Consider the following 12,442-nt stretch of genomic DNA (forward strand, 5'->3'; position numbering starts at 1 on the left):
GACTGACATCAGAACATGTTTTAGACAGTTGGTACAACAACATGGAAATAGAATCTACAGAACATGGCAGACAAAACGAACAGTCATCTATATTACAGTAAAATGTAATTTCCCGAAAGGACAACTCACTCAACTTATTCCAATAAGACAAGGTTATTCACTTTATATAGAATAAATAAGAAATATTTCATATCAAGAAACTTCTCTTTAGTTTTTTTTTCCTGTTAGCATCCCCTCTGACAGATTTACACACAAAACGATGTACGACGAAATGAAGTCTTTGAGGCATGCGCAAACCATGTAAACATTTGTGTAAATAGAGGATTTGTTGATGCTTCGGAGAAACGGCAGGGTTCTCTTCTTGCTAAAAAAAACCATCTGGCCATACAAACCCATTATAATTTTTTGTAAAAAGGAGTAGATGTATTGTATATGTATTTTGGTTCACACACAAACTCCCCCCCCCCCCCTCTCTCTCTCTCTCTCTCGCTCTCTCTCTCTCTCTCTCACACACACACACACAAGCGCTCGCGCGTGTTGTTTATTTCCCATCCATAAAACTGCTACGGGACGCCATTTAAGTATACCGACACTACAAAAACGCAGTCCGGCTCTACAACACGGCCTACTTATGTGTTAACATCCAAATCAATAAAGTTCTACATAAAATGAAGAAAACACTCGAAGATATAAAATCTGCATACTAACCTAAGACGTTTTTTTTACTTTCTGTCTGTTGCTCTAGACTTAAACTTGTAATGGGACCTGCAGACATGTATTTATTTTCAGCTTTATTTATTTATTTTTATTGCACCAAGTTTCTGGTAGTAAATAGAAACCAGTGTTGCGCACGCATTCAACACAATTCGTTTCATGAGAGAGAATGCCTTGCATAGCAGTTGATACACGACAATTTATAAAAATAGAAAGGACTTGGAAAAAAGACTGACGATGGTAAGCAGACGAACGTTATATCCTTGTTTTCAGTCTGAAATGTGCACAGCTGAGCTGGAAGTTTAATTTGATGGAAAGGGTTGATTTATTAAATAAATAATAACTGTCGTGAGTCCTCTTCTTAACTAACTCTAAACTCTTGTGACGTCAGGCTACTGATCAGCCGCCGCCGCAGCGCATGAGCCACCCTAAAAGCAAGCCGAACGCCGAGATCCCAGGGATAGACTGACCCGATGGTCAGACAACCGGAAAACAAACGGCTATTGGCTGCTTGTATCAGCTTCAACTATCAGGCGCTATGTAATTAAATCCTGCCAGAAAAAAAGAGTGGGTGGGGTGGGGGAGTACAAATACAAACGAACAGCAACGCGCTTGTGTGCGAGCTGTGGGTGCTTTTCGTGCTTGTTAGTGACCGGGTGAAATCCCATTTTCAGCACTTCAGCACACACCTCTGGTGTCAATAAACAATCAATCAACTTTCTGCACATTTTATCTTGAAGAATTTAATCCGATACCAAATTGCATTACTGTATAATAATTGCTAGCTTAATAAGAACTCGGTAGAAAGTAATGGCAACAAAATCTTTGAATTCATCAATCTATTAGTCTGATCCGAAGGTTTACACTGAGTCAATCTGAGTGCTTTGAAAGATTGGCCGCCGAAACAAACTCAATTTTTTACTATCGCAATCGCCTAATAGGAAATAATCCAGAAGTTCCAGGAAATTTCCAACTCTGAAAATTAGACGTTCCTAATACTTCAGCTGCAGCGTCATATGCGCTTGTTTGGGATCATACTTAGATTGACATCACGTTTGGCTCACTCGGAAAGTTAAAAGAAATTGAAGCAGTAGATGTGCATGTACATTTTTGCAGTTCTTGGGAATGTGAGATGTGTGTGTGCATGCATGCGTGTCTGAGCGTTTATGTCCTGCTAGTCCTTGGATTGGTCCTTATTTTGTTTCTTCATTTTCATCCTCCGGTTCTGGAACCAGATCTTCACTTGCCGCTCTGTCAGATTGAGTGCGCGTGCCACCTCATGTCGCCGATCGCGCGTGAGGTACATGTTGAACAGGAACTCCTTCTCCAACTCTAGCGTCTGGTATTTGGTGTACGGACAACGTTTCTTTCTGGAGGAACGTGCATGAAGCCAATTGGCCGATGGGTCATCTGCAGGAAGAAACGACAGAAAAAAAATCATCGATTAAAAAATGGAAATTGATAATCCATGTAGTCACTCTAACACTATTTTGTGTTCACGACATCTTGAAGACAACACTAGACTCAGCAAATGACACTTTTATGCACGTTATTAATAACACATAATTTGGACATAAGTAAAACCATGGCCCTTTTATATGGCATCACATCAAAGCCACGCGGCCTTCTTTCCATGAATACCCTCCAGTATGCAGATGAAAAATGACAGAGGATTAAAGGGGGGAAAAAAACAGAAAAAGAAGAGAAAAGAAAAACTCGGACTACCATGCTGATTTCCTTTTTTTCTTGTTGGTTAATTTTTTAAAATCATTATTGAACTCATTTGTACCTCACATTGGCTTCACGCGCCATTCAAGGAGGAAACTATCGATAACAAGAAAACAAAACAAAAAAGCAAGGCAAAGTTGAATGCACTAGGAGTAAGCACTGTCTCTATATGTGCAGCTTAATCTAATTTTATGACAAAAAGAAAGCAAACACACAAACACACATTGGTGAAAGTGTTCTATCTTTTAGTTTTTTGTAAGGATTATGATTTGAATAGAGCGCTAAATCCATCGCTTGTGTAGCAATTGTTCCTAAATTTCCTAGCTGTGGGAAATCTATAATCCAGAAAAAAATGTTATCCTTTGCTATTCATTAAGCGTACTGAGATTTGGCTCTTTTGAGTGCAGTAGCAGAAATCTGAATGAAAACTAAATGTTTTTGTTTTCGATGAGAACATAATGAATTTATCTCAGTTATTTCCCTCGTTGTCTTTGCATCGCCTCCTTGTTTGCCAGGCCACTGTGCCCCCACCACCCCTGCTTCCCATCACCACAACCCCGTTTATAGCATTCAGGACAATGTAATTAGCCTTAAATTCTCGTTTAGCAGGCATGGGTTTGGTTTGGGGCTCAAAGCTATGTCGTCGTCGTCGTCCCCCCCCCCCCAATCTCCACTATGAGGCAGGTTGTAAAGGTTGTAAGGAGTCTCCCAGCATCTCAAGTTTCTAAAGGATAGTTAGAGATCAAAACAAAGCCCCCTACTCAATTTATAATGATAGTGCTTTTTTCCATCTGAAAGAAAATTGCGCATCCATAGCTCGTTCTGGTACATTTCCATTTTTATATGTTCTAAATAAAATCTTTAACCAAGCGCAAGCATTTCCTGTGGTTAGGTCAGAGTCTTCCTCCATTAAGTCAAACCAACAAACGGAAACGCCTAGCAGTTAGAATAACTACACTTTAACAAAGAAAAAAATACATCCAATGTTACCAAGTCAGGCCTTAAAACTCCAAACAAGACAAATAAAAACTCAGTTTTAAAAGCCATAAAATGCCATCAGCAATGATAAAAATGTGGGACGCACAGGGGAAAACAAGAGCATGCTGCGATTATTTCCTTTAAAGCTGCTGTTCATTCGTTGCAGTGTTATTCGATTTTATTTCATTTAAAGGAAATCAGAGAAACAAACCACAAATGAAGTCTAACCATCAGTATGACCTGGAAATAGTTACTCTTTCTGAATCTTTCTGATTCATCCTTGCACCCACCAGCAGGTCTCCAGCAGGTGCTATGTCCTTTCATCATTTTCTCCTCCGGTTTGTGTTTGTTTGCGTGTATACGTCCTCCTTTCACGTTTGCTACGCCTCTGTGTTCACGTGGTTTGATTTTGTCTTGAAAACACATGGCTTAATATAAAGTTAAGCCATGTAGTTCTATAAGAATTACTTATAGAACTGCGACCTCCAGAATAGGTTGTTCCTTTGTCAGGAGAGTAAATAGTGGAAGTCAGAGTAAGGGCAGATAATTATAATTCTATTGAATCTCTGCCCCAATACATCATCAGAGTGTAATTCGTTATTGTTCACCATAAAAAAAAAGTTAAATCAATGACACAAAAGGTTTTCCGGACTAACATTAGAACGTGTTCTACAAAACGTAAAGAAACATGTAAAGAAACATGAGGTATAACGACTTGGTAATTAGAATCTACAGAAGATGGCAGACAAAACGAACAGTCATCTATATTACAGTAAAATGCAATTTCTTGAAACGACAACTCACTCAACTCATTCTAATAAGACAAGGTTATTCACTTTATATACAATAAATAAGAAATATTCCATCCATCCATCCATCTTCATCCGCTTTATCCAGGGCCGGGTCGCGGGGGCAGCAGCCTAAGCAAAGAGGCCCAGACCTCCCTCTCCCCAGCCACCTCCTCCAGCTTATCCGGGGGAATACCAAGGCGTTCCCAGGCCAGCCGAGAGATATAATCTCTCCAGCGTGTCCTGGGTCTGCCCCGGGGCCTCCTCCCGGTGGGACATGCCTGGAACACCTCACCCAGGAGGCGCCCAGGGGGCATCCTTGTCAGATGCCCCAACCACCTCAGCTGGCTCCTTTCGATGTGGAGCAGCAGCTGCTCTACTCTGAGCCCCTCCCGGATGGCCGAACTTCTCACCCTATCTCTAAGGGAGAGGCCAGCCACCCTTCGGAGGAAGCTCATTTCTGCCTCTTGTATCCGCGATCTCGTTCTTTCGGTCACTACCCACAGCTCGTGGCCATAGGTGAGGGTAGGGACGTAGATCGACCGGTAAATTGAGAGCTTCGCTTTTACACTCAGCTCCCTCTTCACCACGACGGACCGGTGCAGCGTCCGCATTACTGCAGCTGCAGCCCCAATCCGTCTGTCGATCTCCGGCTCCCTTCTCCCATCACTCGCGAACAAGACCCCGAGATACTTGAACTCCTCCACTTGGGGCAGGAACTCATCCCCGACCCGGGGTGGGCACTCCACCCTTTTCCGGCTCAGAACCATGGCCTCAGATTTGGAGGTGCTGATCCTCATTCCCGCTGCTTCACACTCGGCTGCGAACCATTCCAGTGCGGACTGGAGGCCCTCACCCAATGAAGCCAACAGAACCACATCATCTGCAAAAATCAGAGATGAGATTCTGAGGCCACCAAAGCGAAAGCCCTCCGCCACTTGGCTGCGCCTAGAAATTCTGTCCATAAAAATTATGAACAGAACCGGAGACAAAGGACAGCCCTGGCGGAGCCCATCACCCACCGGGAACGAGTCCGACTTATTGCCGGCAATGCGAACCAAGCTCTTGCAACGGTTGTATAGGGATCGAATGGCCCGTAGCAATGGGCCAGACACCCCATATTCTCGCAACACCTCCCACAGGACACCCCGAGGGACACGGTCGAATGCCTTCTCCAAGTCCACAAAACACATGTAGACTGGTTGGGCAAACTCCCATGCACCCTCAAGTATCCTGGAGAGGATAAAGAGCTGGTCCAGTGTTCCGCGACCAGGACGAAAACCGCATTGTTCCTCCTGTATCCGAGGTTCGACTAACGGACGAACTCTCCTTTCCAGCACCCTGGCATAGACTTTCCCAGGGAGGCTGAGGAGTGTGATCCCCCTGTAGTTGGAACACAGATGGGGACCACCCACCCATAAGAAATATTTCATATCAATTAACTTCTGTTTAGTCTTTTTTTAGTCATTTTTTTCCTGTTATCATTGCCCTTCCCAATTTAACATTTGAGGTGGCTGCTCCTCCCTGAGACTGTTTCTCTTCCTCCTAAGTGTGGAGTTTGTCCTCCACACCATCACTAAGTGCTTGTCATATAATCATCTAAGTAATCTTGTAGGGTCTTTAAAAGATAAAACACCTTGTGATTACTGACATTCTGATCTGGATCCCATTTTATATTTATGTATAATAAATTGTTTTAATAATTAGATATCAAGCAACTTTTTGAGTTTGAAATGAGTAAATACAATTAGGATATTAACTCTCCTGCATTTCATGGTGACATTTGCAATTGGCTTGAAGTTGACCTCTATTGTAGTTTGCCACATCCATATTGACTTCCTGATGAAGGCTCTTTGGGTCCGGTTGGTCTTGTACAGTTCTAAGCATTCCAGGATTCATGTGTGAGCCATTCACTCATAGGCTTTCTTGTAGTCAGTCCAGGTGGTGCATGATTGGTCAGTCTCATGTTGCAGACAATGACTGCTCTAGCTACCAGTAGCTGATGTTTTGCCCCTCTGATGTTTCTGCCAGTTCCTGTCTGAGGTCGAATAATTTATTGAGCCATATGCCTGTTCATAGCTCCTATGATGCCTGACACTATGGTTCTTCTGTGCTGCCAGAGGCTCATGGAATATAGTTAGCTTTTTTAGCCAGTACGTGTGAAAGACGCTAAGGACTGGTACTGTCCAACTCTTCATATTTGAAACTCTTGAGATGACTGGTGTTGTGAACTGACACTGTATATAACCAGTGGGTGGCATGATGGGCTATGGCCGTCATTTGTATGCAGTCTATAGTAATCTTGCAATGCTTGAAACTCTGGGTTTTGAAGATGATTGCATTATCTAGAATCTGTCTCTGCTTGGATTTGACAGAAGATATAATTTAGGTTTCTCTTCTGTTCTCCCTGCAAGTTGAATTATAGTTAGTGGCCATTGTCAGTAAATATGTCCTTAATACCTTCTGGAATTAATTTCCTTCAACAAAAGCAGCATGTAGAGGATTTATTTCAATGCAGAACAAAATATTGTCCAGTAAAGTGATGAGGCTGGTGGGAACTAGGGGGGTGAGAGCTTTTGTCACTGTAAAGTGTGTGCTTTGCATTCCCTGGGTGTATATTCACCTCTACGACCATTCATTACCCTCAGAGCTGTGCCGTGACGATGGCTGTCACCCAGGATGACAAACCAATTGAGGAGTGGGAGAGTTTGGAAAGGGCTGAGTTAGTGTAGACATCTTTTTTCTAATATATGGGAAGTCAGAGAGTATCTCAATAGAAAGAATAAGGCTGGGGTGGGGTGTTGCTTGTATAATGGTAACCCTTGCTTGTATGTTAACTTTAAGTTTTCTGTAGGTTACATCCACATAGTTGCAGAAGCCTGGTGTTCATGGACAGGCGCATGGATGAAAAGATTTACGTTCCCTTAAAGCTGCCTGCTATAGCCCATGGCCCTGCAGCTGATGTTCAGTTGTTAGCATGTGGGTCTTTGCCTAGGTGTGTGTGTGTGTCTACTTTGATGAATGCATGGAAACAGCAACTGAAACAGTTAAGATAAATATCCCATCCAGTCTCTTTTTCTCTGTGTGTCTTCCTCCCTTTGCAATTTCACCCTAATAGTTCCAGAAATTGACCTCTCATATATCCCAAAGGCATGTTATTACATTTCCCAGAGTCATATTTTATCCCGCTCCCATACTTCCCCATCCCCATCCACCGCCAACACTTATACCCCATCTCACCAACAGCAACACGCCAATTAATGGGGTTGTTTACTCTGTGTTATAAGTTAATAAAGTTCAAGGTAATAACTTTGTCAGCCTGCTTGGCAGCAAAAGCAGAAGCACAAAGACTGGAGTGTAATCTTGTAGTTTATTCTGGAAAGCAGCCCAGTGCCAGCAGCATAAAGAGAAATCTGTAGCTGTAGACTGGCATTAACTGGATAGGATGTTTTCAAAGGTAGCATTCCAGTGATGTTATTCACATGGCGACCATTTTAAATACTCAGCCATAATCTGAAGATAGACTACATCATGCAGACACTCATTTTTATATATTCCTCCCTGAAAACAAGTTAAAGAGGACAGGTACAGTTTATTAGACTGATTTCACAAGCAAAGCTAGTCTTAGAACCTGGCTATCACAGCATGTTCATTTTCAGATCTACAAGGTTGGATCGGGGAAACAGTCAAGTTTTTCATGTTGATAAAAAAAAATGTCAAGAATGTTTCTGTGGTTGACGACACATGAATGCCAAAAAGTAAAACTTTTTCAGAATTCTTCCAACACCAACCATCTGTTCAAAATTCCTTATTACTATCAAATAGGGGAGGAATTTTGCCGTGCTGTAGCTGACACATTTAAGTATATAATGTCAACATTTTCAGGGGAATCTGGTTACTGTGGAGGACTGCATTGTTAGGCATTTATATGTGACCACTTCTATCTGGTATAAGACCCAGTGTTACGTGAATAATAACAGAAAGTACATTTTAATGTTCTAATTTCATGAGTACACAATATGTAACATGCCTGTTTGTGAGTTTTAAAGGTGCTGAAAATTTTATTTTGCTACCTTTGGAAATTAATGGTTCCTTGCTTCCCTGTTTCCAAGCTAAGTTAAGCTAATAAACGTAATATGTATCCTATATACATAAACATGGTTTCAGTCTTCTCATTTTACCCTTTTCAAGGATGCAAATAAGAATGTCCCTAAAATGCCTAAAGATGTAAAAGAAAGTTATTCCAAACCAAAGCGTTTTGAAAATGACAAATGCAAATCACCCAGTGTGTTTCCACTCAAACTGCTTTACTAATTACTCCAAAAAAAAAAAAAAGTCGCGCGGGGAGGCTCAATCAACGCAGTGTTGTGACGCCACCATTTTGAAATGTCCACGTTATGAAAAAGAGAAAAGGCTTTCACATGCTGCTTAGTATGGCTCCCACTACCTGAAACATTAAGTCACTGCAATACGGACACAAAGAGAACACAAATCAACCAGAGGAAAAAAGTCTCTATGGCTGCTTTTTGAACCCTATAAGACAGCTCAGAGAGAAACTTTTTTTTCTATTACTCATTCAAACAGGGGAACAGAGGAACTCTTCAGGAGGAGCACCTTCACGAACACCACGGCGCTACGAACGGAAAGTCTAATAATTCAGACTGGAGCCTGCTAGCCTCCATCCTGTCTTTAGACTAGCTCACTGTTCTGATGGATAGCGTGCTCAATCGCAGTAATAAGCTGGCTGTGCATGTGTATGCATATGTGTGTGACTCTAGTGTAGTATTCGTGTATATATACACTAAACGTGAATGTGTGTATATATGAATGTGTGTTTCTTTGTGACCATTTTTTTCTTATTAAGGCCACAATAGAGACAGAGGTCTCCCGCTCTTTCTCGCACACTGATGTTCCGACTCCTCTGGTAGATTTGTCAGGAGGGAGTTGAGAAAGGGAAATAAACTCCGGCGTCAGTTAAAAAGAAATTATACATTCATTTGAATCTCTTTCTAGGGTACGGTTTTCTTCTGTCCCATCCAAAAAGTCAAGAAACTTTGGAAGAGAACTGTGAAGAGACCCAGCATCAAATGCTGTTGTTAAAAAAAGCAAACAATCAGAAAAAACACAAAGGAACAAAAGCACATAAAAGAAGAGGAGAGAAAAAAGACCGTCCTGCACTTCTCAAACTACCAACGGATTTATAACAAGATGACTGTGATTTGTGGAAGTTATTTTTACATATACGTTCATATAACCACCAGACTACAGACCACAATAAGGTCAGTAGAGCTGTGCCTGGGTTGAAGTATTACGCAGCAGGAAAGGGTAATTTTAACAAAGTTACAATTCAATTAGCTGTTTGTTTGATGCTTTGAGATTAACCTGATTTGAAGGCTGCAGTAATTTATATATTATTGGGTGATTTCTTTTAAAAAGTAAATAAATAAATAAAACTCGCTAGTACATAAAGAACACACAAAATTAAATTAATTTAGGATATATATTCATTGTGTTTCACGTTGTAGCTGGCAAAGCTCGAAGCCATTGAGGAATTTACATGGGCCTAGGTGGGACGATTTATACACGCTGTGAGAAGGCAGAGTGCACGTCCTGACTGTCCAGCTCTGATGTGAATCTAACAAAGTGTAGCCAGACTTAGGCTGACTTAGAGGCCTCTGCGCCACAGATGCTGGCGGCTCGGAGCTCTGCGGCTAGGTCACTGACCTTTCATGATTTTTAAAAAGAAACCGGGTTCGACAATCTGGTTTGTAGTCTTTTGTCTTCTTCTTCCCATTTATAAGCGTACAACTAACAAGAGAAACGGTAGACGCGCGGGGCGTGGGGGGCATAAAATGGGTAATGCGTAAATGCGAAGGATTGGAAGCAGAAGGGTCCAGGGACAATATCTTAATCTATCTCAAAGAAGATTTGGTCTTTTTGAAACAGGATAGTAATGCGTATGTCAATCTGAATGTAACACAAACAAACTACCTTCTGTGATTTCTGTCGGGTTGATAGATTTAAGGACGAAGAGGAAAAAAAGTGCCAAATAGGCTAGAAGTTTTCCAACTGTTAGTCTTAATAATCTTTCTTCCTAAATTGACTTTGAAGCTTTTTGGACTCACCGCCCTACCGCGCGCTCCAAACCTTTTAACGTGTATATAATACGCATCATTTGCGCAAAGCTGTGACAAGCTTTTGCCAGACGGTCAACACTATCGTAAGCACTATGAGTCACTTTGACGGTCTCTTTTAAGGCAATACCAGGGTCACCTTTAAAGCAAGCAACATTATAATACAGAGTGTTGCTCGTAATATCTTTAGCTAATTTAACAGCTTTAATAAAATCGTATGCATCACTTGCTAGTCACTGACACATTTTTTAAAGAACTGTTAAAGTCTGAAAAAGTTGCGTCCCATAATCCATTTAAAAAATGTTACTACAGGCGCCAGCTGCAAATACAAGGATGACATGAGCCAAAAAACACAGTAAAGTTAGAGAGCAGACGGTGGGGGCACTTCGGCCTCTCCAGTTCTTTGTTCTAGTTTTATGGCGGCATTAAAAGCATTTACAATCACCCTCCCTCGTCTTGTTCTCTCCCACTATCACGCGTTATTTCCTGCTTTAATAACTTACTTTGATCCAGGCCATCTTTGTCCTCATTCCCTTCACTAATGTCCTTGTTTTCTTCGAACCCTGTTCCCTGGATGGCGGCCGAATGGTGGCTAAGCTCCCGCGCTGCCGTGGACGCTGACTCCAAGATGTATGTTGTGGGCTCGTGCTGATGCTGTCCCATGATTTTGGATGCGATCTCCCCACCGAGATGGCCAAGCTGAGGCTCCAGCTTGACCTGACCCGTTTGGCCCTGTACCGGACCAGACTCAGAGCTCCGCGGCGCACAGTCCAGCCATGAACGTATGTACCGTGTGTCCGCGGCGGGCACGTGCTGCGCGGGGATGTAGGGATGGTAGACAGCGGGGAGGCCACTGGCTCCGTGGTGTGGATTAAATGGGCTCCATGATGACGAGAAGACTGGAGGCTTGGGCTGGAAACTGCAGGACGGATAGGAATCGGGATGGGGATGCTCCGTGTGCGCAGCAGCGCCACCCGGCAGCCTCCCACTCGCGGACGCAGCGGAGCTCGAGCCGGAATATTGGGCGCTAGGAAAGCGAGTCTGGGATGAGAGTTCATCGCTCTCGTGACTTATGATGGAGTCCACGTAATAGTTGCTCAAAGTCCCAGAAATGGACATTCTCGGGCATTATCTGTGAAACGCCTCGAGTTCACTAAATAGAAAACAAGACAAGAGACATTACGAGATTTCCTTCTTTTGCCTCTCTTTCTTTTTCTTCTTCAATTCTGTGCTTTGGTAGGTTGCCCCCTCCCTTTCTTACTTCGTCTCTCTGCCTCTCTATCCCTCCCCTAGTCCCTTTCTTTCGAAACAAAGTGCTACAGCCCTACAGCCTAGCACTGTGCACGGGGGTTTGTCAAGTCTGTGAGCGAGGCGAAAAGTGATTGGCCGTTTTTTTTCTTCTAACCTGAAAAAAAGCGTCAATGAAGCGTAAATCACGCATGCACAAGCCCCCACCCCCTACCCCAGATAGATGTGCAATATGCAAAATGAAGGCTATTTCCGAATATCTTGTCAATGTATTTACTGCTGCTTTCGATCTAGAATGATATAAAACCGTTAAATTATGTTATGTCTGGACTGTATGTATGAACTGTAAAGCAGAGACAATGGCTGACAAATAAGTAGTGCCAAATGAATGAAAAAAAAAAAACTAAATCAATTCCTGGATCGAGGAGTGTGCTTTTAAAATACCAGTAGTATAAGTGCCAATAGTCCTCAACTTAAGGAGAGTTAACACAGATATTTTCTATCCTAGACAAGATAGGCGGTAAAATTCACACCTATGTGTGTTTTTCATCGTTTACTTGACTCCTGGATCTACTTGGCAGCTTCTCTGAGAATTCTAGAGCGTTTTTATTGACAGATTAACAGCCAGTTGTGTTAACGAGCGCCATTAAATCGGGTCCTGCGTGGTTAGGTCGCTTGTCTTTATAGCGCAAACTACTTCAACTACTTTTTTGAGTCTGTTTAATACCATAATAAAATCCTAGATCGTGCCGGCTGCTTTGGTTTTTATTGAGTTGATATATGGCCTGTGGTGGTGCGGATTGTAAACGCAACTGGGGCTGTTGAATCTTTCCTGCTACTCCGGTACAGGGT

At 42.4% G+C, this 12,442-nt stretch overlaps 1 protein-coding gene across 1 annotated transcript; it reads right to left on the reverse strand.

Moving 5' to 3' along the window:
• Positions 1-686: 686 nt before the first annotated feature.
• Positions 687-11,653, reverse strand: hoxb9a (homeobox B9a). The gene is made up of 2 exons (XM_005747319.1): positions 10,846-11,653; positions 687-2,124 (listed from the first exon to the last, which is right to left on the reverse strand). Exons 1-2 carry the CDS (start codon positions 11,459-11,461, stop codon positions 1,889-1,891), a joined length of 852 nt encoding a protein of 283 aa, XP_005747376.1. The 5' UTR covers positions 11,462-11,653; the 3' UTR covers positions 687-1,888.
• Between the last annotated feature and the right edge of the window lie 789 nt (positions 11,654-12,442).

The sequence above is a fragment of the Pundamilia nyererei genome, unplaced genomic scaffold (genome assembly GCF_000239375.1).
Source record: "Pundamilia nyererei isolate P.nyererei 1_Seehausen unplaced genomic scaffold, PunNye1.0 scaffold00193, whole genome shotgun sequence".
In the NCBI taxonomy this organism is placed as follows: Eukaryota; Metazoa; Chordata; class Actinopteri; order Cichliformes; family Cichlidae; genus Pundamilia; species Pundamilia nyererei.

What these genes read in the sequence shown, in the direction of transcription:
- hoxb9a (XM_005747319.1), bottom strand. Translation starts at nt 11,461, where the DNA reads ATGTCCATTTCTGGGACTTTGAGCAACTATTACGTGGACTCCATCATA. An exon ending in CAAAGATGGCCTGGATCAAA is followed by an intron (nt 2,125 to 10,845) that starts GTAAGTTATTAA and finishes TTCTTCCTGCAG; the next exon opens with ATGACCCATCGGCCAATTGG.